Below are 6,878 nucleotides of genomic sequence, written 5' to 3' on the forward strand. Positions count from 1 at the left end.
ACACACACACACACACACACACACACACACACACACACGCCGCGCGCGCGCATGCAATCATATACACATATCTTCTCGCCCATCCTCTCTTCTACATATTTTTATAAGACAGCACCGTAAGCTGGAGTGACTAAAAGCACCACGCACAAGGTGACTAAGTCATGTAATTGAGAAAATGTTATGATGATTTTAGAATGTTTCTTTTGATGGCAAAGGTGATTTTAGGTAATTTTTAAACACATTACCCAAAAAAGTAATCAATTTGGAGTGCATTTACATTAAAATAGTTCCGCAGGAATATTTTTGGTGGAACTGAGGCTCGATTTTAAGATGGCTTCTGCCTGCATTTGAAATCGACCTCTGCAAGATTCGTTAAAACTTTGGAGAGGACCTCCTATTTTATTGCACTTTAAATGTTTCAAGGTATATAGTAGGACTTTTGGATAGTCAGATGAGCCATTATAATATTTGTGTATTTGAAAGAACATGTATAAGGTAAGGTTTTTGACAGGGTGTGCCTTATTCACCCCGGTGTCCATAGACATGTTGCATAAGTGGGTAGTGCATGTCTTTAACCTCTTCCTTGCTTGGCGCGAGTTCCCATTCTCTACCTAACCCCTTCTCTAATTCTCTATCCTCCCATTCCTACCCCAACTCCTATTCCCAATGCTCCCAATCCCTACCCCAAACATTTACCCCATCACACCCGCAACTCCCCCTATTGCCCACAATTAGCAGTACCGACGCGTCAGTTTATGCGTCATTGGCTATGGTATTATAACATCCGTGCCCACAAGAGACACTAAAAATGTTGAAGTTTTGCGGGAGCAAGAACTTAGGGGGTGGGGGGATGCTGGTTTTAAATTGAGGATTTGAGGTCAGTTTATGGTATCTGGACTTTTTAAAGTATTATAATACTTCATCCACTTGTAAATATAAAATACGCTTACCCTTTCTGTTACAATCATCATCTTTCAGATTTTCTGTCTTAGAACTTTTATTTTTGCCGATTAGGTAACAAAATGTTCAATCTTCTCAAAACTTCAATTTTTGATAGTTTTTCTCATATACGGTTTTATTTTCTATTTGATTCCAATTGAAATTTTCAGGGCTTGTTATTCACACCATAATCTACATTTATACAGGTAGAAAGTCAAATCGATGCATTAATGGATGAGTTACATGGATAATTATGTAATCGAATTCAGACTCAAGATATCCAAGATCCGAACAACGTAAAATTGTGTATTGCGTGTATCTATAAATGTACCTAATTTAAAACAAATTTGATTGGTAAACAAAAAATCTTCTTTACTTTTATGAAAGTTGTTTATTTTCAATATGGCCGCCGTTACCATGGCAACCGTAGACTTATACCAAAAACTGAAGGGCAAGGGAAGAAAAGAGTAGTTCGAGCAAGACCATAGTGGGACCAATATTATAATATATGCTCTTCATTCGGGCGCCTATAGTGCGCGTGCTTTGTGCATGTTCTGCAGCGAAGTTGTTAAAGAGAGTGCAGTGTGGCTGCAGTGTGGCAGGCATGACAGTGGACAGTCTAGGCTATTAAGTTATAATTCAAGTGACATTAATTTTTCACTTTTAATCCTGGCCGTTTGTGTCATATTTTGCTACCCTAGAATTACAAAGTTCTATCTACCCAGCACCTAGTTTTGAGAAATTTGGCGTTAAAAGATTTAAAGTTTCACAACACACCAAGCTTTTTCGAATGTAATTTTTTGAATATCTTGATAACGACCCCGAATAATTTTACGATTTTGATAGAGCAAATAGAACGTTTGGTTTCTGACCTCATTGTCTTATTAACTCAAAACGGCCTAAATTGTCAGTGGCAACTTTGTCATTCTAAGGCAGCGATTTGAATCTACTGTTTCTTCCGTATGTCTGAGTTTTTCTCTGCACTTTACTTTTTCATTTTTTCATTTTTTTTTCGTAATTGTTCTTTAGTGCTCGCAACTGCATAACGTCATATGAGCGCGCGGACACATTAAACATTCTCACTTGGTATGGAATTTGAATTTTGCTTGGGTGACGTCCGAAATCTACTTTTATCGATTTAAAAAAACCAAGGGATCTTTAACGTCCGCAACTTGCACACCGGAGCTCTGAGATTTTTCTCCCTTATCTGAGAAGACTAGGTGTAGAACGTACCTACCATAAGATCAGGGGTGTGGCTGAAAGACAACAATAAGAAGGAGCAAAGGAGAAGCAATAGAAAGGCTGCAGAAAGTGTCAGGAGCCCAGAAGAAGGGGCAAAAGAGGAAAGGGGTGGGACAGAAAAAGGAGACGAACGCAGAAGACAGAACATTGTTAGGGAGCAGGAAAGGGTGTGAAATGAGAAAATTTTAGAGAAGAAAGGTTTTCGTAGCTATCCGGATTCGAACCCGGGACATATTGAATAGGAGGCAAGCACCTTACCCTCTAGACCACGTGAGCCCCCTTCATTTTTCCGCCTTAACTCGGATTCTCGCTTTTTCTATAAGAGAACATAACAAACAAATAAACAAACAAACAAACACCCAAACCAACAAACCTGTGAGTTGACGTACACAGACAGCGTGGAGGTCACAAGGCCCGAAAACCCGTACATCCCGGCAAAACATCCAACTTTGGCCAGCGGCTGGAGGAAATCAGGCCGGCATCCAAACACACCACATCGGGTCTCCACATCGTCAGTTGACACCTCGATAACATCCCCACCGACGAAGAAGTTCGCATCGTACTCATTATCATCGTTGTCCTCAACAAACACAGGATGCTCCTCCAAACGTGAAGCTTTCTCCACGTCACGAGGGTTGGTGTCCTCGTCATCAGCGTTGCCGTTGTTCATTGTGACGTCACCGTTCTCCGCGTTCCTGCCCTGCGTTGCTCTGTCGTGACTCTCGCTCATTTTCAAAGCCTGCTCGGCCTCAAAATCCTTTTGTAACAATTAGTTTTTGTTACCTTCTTTTGCGGCTTTTGATGATACCTTGGACTCAGACAGCTAAAAGTTTAGATTTACAACTTGCACCATTAAAAATATTTCTGAAAGACTCAGAACTCCAATTGGACAGTGGTATTTTCTAGATAACTCGGTCCATTGATGAATGGTTCATTCTGAAAATCCAACTGTCCACTCTGGAGAGGAAGATTCTGAGTGAATAAATTAAGCAACACGTGCGTGTTATATACCTGTGTCATACAGTTTCGCCCCAGCTATGGACCCAAAGGGAAGATGTTATGCAAAAAGACTTTTGGCGAAAACCCTCTTTACAGTATGCTTGCTGAGGTAAGTTTTCGACCACATAATCTTTGCGTAAGTGATTCAGCTTCTTCTGCCAAACAGTATTGATTGTATCAGTCACACAATTAAGCGGGGACTCTCGTGGCCTGGAGGTTAAGGTGTTCGCCTCTCATTCAATAGGTCCCGGGTTCGAATTCGGATAACGACGGAAAATCTTCTTCGTCTTTTCCTGCTCTCTAACAATACTCTGTCGTCTGCTGTCGTCTCTTTGCTCCTTCTTACTCCTGTCTTTCTGATGCATCCCTGATCTTATGGTGGGTAAGATCTACACCTAGCCTTCTCGCACAAGAGCGAAAAATCTCGGAGGTCCCGTGTGTAAGTTGCGCACGTTAAAGATATCTTAGTGGTCCATCACGCGCGCTCATATTGTGACCTTGTGCAGTTGCGAGCACCTTAAAACACATACCAAAAGAAAAACAAAAAACAAAAAAAATATAGACTAATTAAGCTGCGATAAGAAAGCTCCCCAAAAATCAGGAACAGTGCCGTTTTTACTCTGTTGTCATCGGGAAGATCTGACTGAACAGTGAAAACTAGTTTTGCATTAATTTTTTAAAGACTTAAAACGGCTTTTGTTTTGAATGTCTTCATAAATTTATTGAGGGCGCTTATTCTGTTGGTTAGATACATTCTGAACACTGGCTGTTTGGGAGCACTTTTAAAAAAAGATACATATCTCGTTTTTAAAAGAGATTTTCGAAGTCCGTGTTTTGAGACTTTAAAGTCAGGCATCTACTAAATGTATAATATGATATAAGCATATCAATTCAATGTCTCTTAGTTGTGTTTATCTTCTTTTTTTTTCCTTTTTTTTGTTGTAAGTGTTTTACGGCGCTCGCAAAGTCTGCATAAGGCCATATGAGCTCGCGGGACACATTAAAATGTTTCAGTTGGTAGGAAATTTTGAATTTTGCCTGGGTGGTGGCCGAAGCCTACTCTTATCGGTATTGGACCGCCAAGGGATCTTTAACGTGCGCAACTTGCACACGGTCCCTCCGAGATTTTTCGCCCTTGTCAGAAAAGGCTAGGTGTAGATCTTTCCTACCAGGAGACCAGGGGTGTGACTAAAAGACAGCAGTAAGAAGAAGCCAAAGAGTAGCAATAGAACGGCTGCAGAAAGAGGAGTGGACAAAGCAGGAAAGGGGGTGGGGGCAGAAAGAGAAGACGAAAGCAGACGACAGAACATTGCTAGAGAGCAGGAAAGGGGGTGAAAGGAGACAATTTTAGAGAAGAAAACTTTTCGGTCGCTACCCGGATTCGAACCCGGGACCTTTGAATGAGAGAAGACCCCCTTAATAGCTAGGCTACGAGAGCCCCCCCCCCCTCCCCCTATTTGTGTATAATGGCTCGAAATGTGCCACAGCATTGCCTTTGATCTGCTGCTCAAACGACCCAGTGTCCGATGAGTCCTCTAAGAGTTAAAAATAAATTCCACATTGCCTGGAGTTTCTCCGGTTTCTGAGAGCGTGCAAAATGGCTGCTGGTTACTGCTACATCTCGACTACTGTAGTGAAATGCAAGAATGTGGACACCCAGTACATGTCTAGGTCTTGCAAGTTACATTACCTGCGTAATTGGTGTAATGGTTAAATATTTCATTAGTGCACGCAAAAGACGTGAGTTCTATTCCCGAGTGAGAAAAAATGTGAAATGGTATAGGTTTAACGCCTCTATCAACTATATTAGGTTATTTAAGAGGCATGACCTCCGAGTTTAACGTCCATCTCCGAAAGGACCAAGCCAAATGGGAATTTCGTCTAAAGTGCCTTTCCCTCGGACAAAACGTCGGACCGAGCTGAGGCTCGAACCCCCGAACATGCAACCTCACGATTACGAGTCCGGCAGCATAACCACTTGGCTACCGAAACCACTATTCAGTGAGGACATGTATTTTTAACGAGTATTTCAGTCCTTCTCCAGGGGTACTGTCTTCCTCTTAGCCAGCGTCCACTTTGTTGATTGTGACGTGTAGGTTCGAAGAAACCCGCCTTCTAAGTAATCTACATTGTCTCGATTGTAACAATATATGACTATTTTGAGTTACACGTTGAAAAAAATCAACCGTTTTAGTGAGAGTCTCTGAACTTGGTAACGACTGAGTACCCTCTCTCAACAAGTGCCCTTTGGTTTAGTTTTAGTAATACAGCTCTTGCAACACAATAAGGTCATATCAGTGCCGAAGATTAGATGTGTGTTACAAGAGAATAAAAAACACAAAAAGAAGGATGAGAGATCAGGCCGACGTATGTTTGATAGGAAAGAAGGAGCAAACGACACCAGGGCACCAGCCAACCACCCACCCACAACAACACATAAGTACCCTGTAAAAAGTGTTTTCACCTACTCCTGTGGGAATGACGTTGTCATTTCTGTAAGCGATGGCGACCCAGCTATCGTAACGGTTAATTAAGAGCGCATATAGTTATCACCTGTTTTCTCAACAGCTCAGCATAAGGAAGATTTTAAATTTAAAACCTTGAGTAATTTAATTTATTAGCGTGGAGTGTTGATGAAGGAATCGTGCTACCAAAGAAGGACGACGTTTGTAGCGGTGTTATGAATTTGTTTATTTTATTTTTTATTTTCATTTTATTTGTTCATTTTATTTTTTAAATTTTATTGTATTTATTAATTTATTTCTAAAATTTATTATTCATTTATTTATTTCATCGAGTGCCAAATCTGCGACAGACATCAGCGATCATGGTTCTACATTCATTTCTTTGCTCGGATGCTCTTAAAAAAGCTACCTTTCTCTGATCTTTCCCTGTTATCCATTTGTTTTTTAGGTTCCTTAAGTAGGTTGCCCTGTTCCGTTTGCCTTCCATTTGCCAGTGAGAGCTGGATGTTCAAGACCTTTGTGTCTATGCAGGTGTCCTAAAAACTGCATTTGTCGTTATTTATTTATTTTATTGGAGGGGGCGGGTGTAGATGATACTGCCCCTCCACCGATACAATTTAGCATCCTGCCATGGGCTGAGAGGGAAACACGAAGACGAAGACACTCGATAAAAATTATCCCCACATGGGAATCGAACTCGTGTCATCTGCGTACCGGAGTGCAACGCCTACCCACTACACCACAGGCACCGGTAGAATGTCATTGAGTCTGTGAAAGAAAGAAAGAAAGAAAGAAAGAAAGAAAGAAAGAAAGAAAGAAAGAAAGAAAAAAAGAAAAAAAGAAAGGAAGGAAGGAAAGAAGGAAGGAAAGAAGGAAGGAAGAAAGAAAGAAAGAAAGAAAGAAAGAAAGAAAGAAAGAAAGAAAGAAAGAAAGAAAGAAAGAAATCATGTTTACCCTCAGCAATACGAGCGTGATAGATATCCCACTTTGAAGCCATGTTGTTATAAACATAATCATGTACTTTAATTCATGTAGACTATGCCGGATACTTGTTGATACTGCTATCACGTTGTGTGTTGGAAGAGGAGGGGTGAGTGGGAGTGTAAGTAAAAAGAGAGAGAAAGGGGGGAGAGAAAGAGATAGGGAGAGGGGGGACGGAGGAGAGAGAGGGGGGAGAGCGAGGGGAGAGAGAGATAGAGAGAACGGGAGAGAGAGGGGGGATAGAGGGGAAGA

The 6,878-nt window shown here is 41.2% G+C and overlaps 1 protein-coding gene across 1 annotated transcript in view; it reads right to left on the bottom strand.

Annotated features, from left to right (window-relative positions):
* LOC101860178 (solute carrier organic anion transporter family member 74D-like) overlaps positions 1-2,911 on the bottom strand; it is a 19,913-nt gene extending 17,002 nt beyond the window's left edge. Inside the window, exon 1 of the mRNA XM_013083852.2 lies at positions 2,555-2,911. Within this exon, the coding sequence (XP_012939306.2) occupies positions 2,555-2,911 (357 nt within the window). The remainder of the gene's footprint in view (positions 1-2,554) is intronic.
* Between the last annotated feature and the right edge of the window lie 3,967 nt (positions 2,912-6,878).

Source organism: Aplysia californica, unplaced genomic scaffold (assembly GCF_000002075.1).
Source record: "Aplysia californica isolate F4 #8 unplaced genomic scaffold, AplCal3.0 scaffold00258, whole genome shotgun sequence".
Classification (NCBI taxonomy): domain Eukaryota; kingdom Metazoa; phylum Mollusca; class Gastropoda; order Aplysiida; family Aplysiidae; genus Aplysia; species Aplysia californica.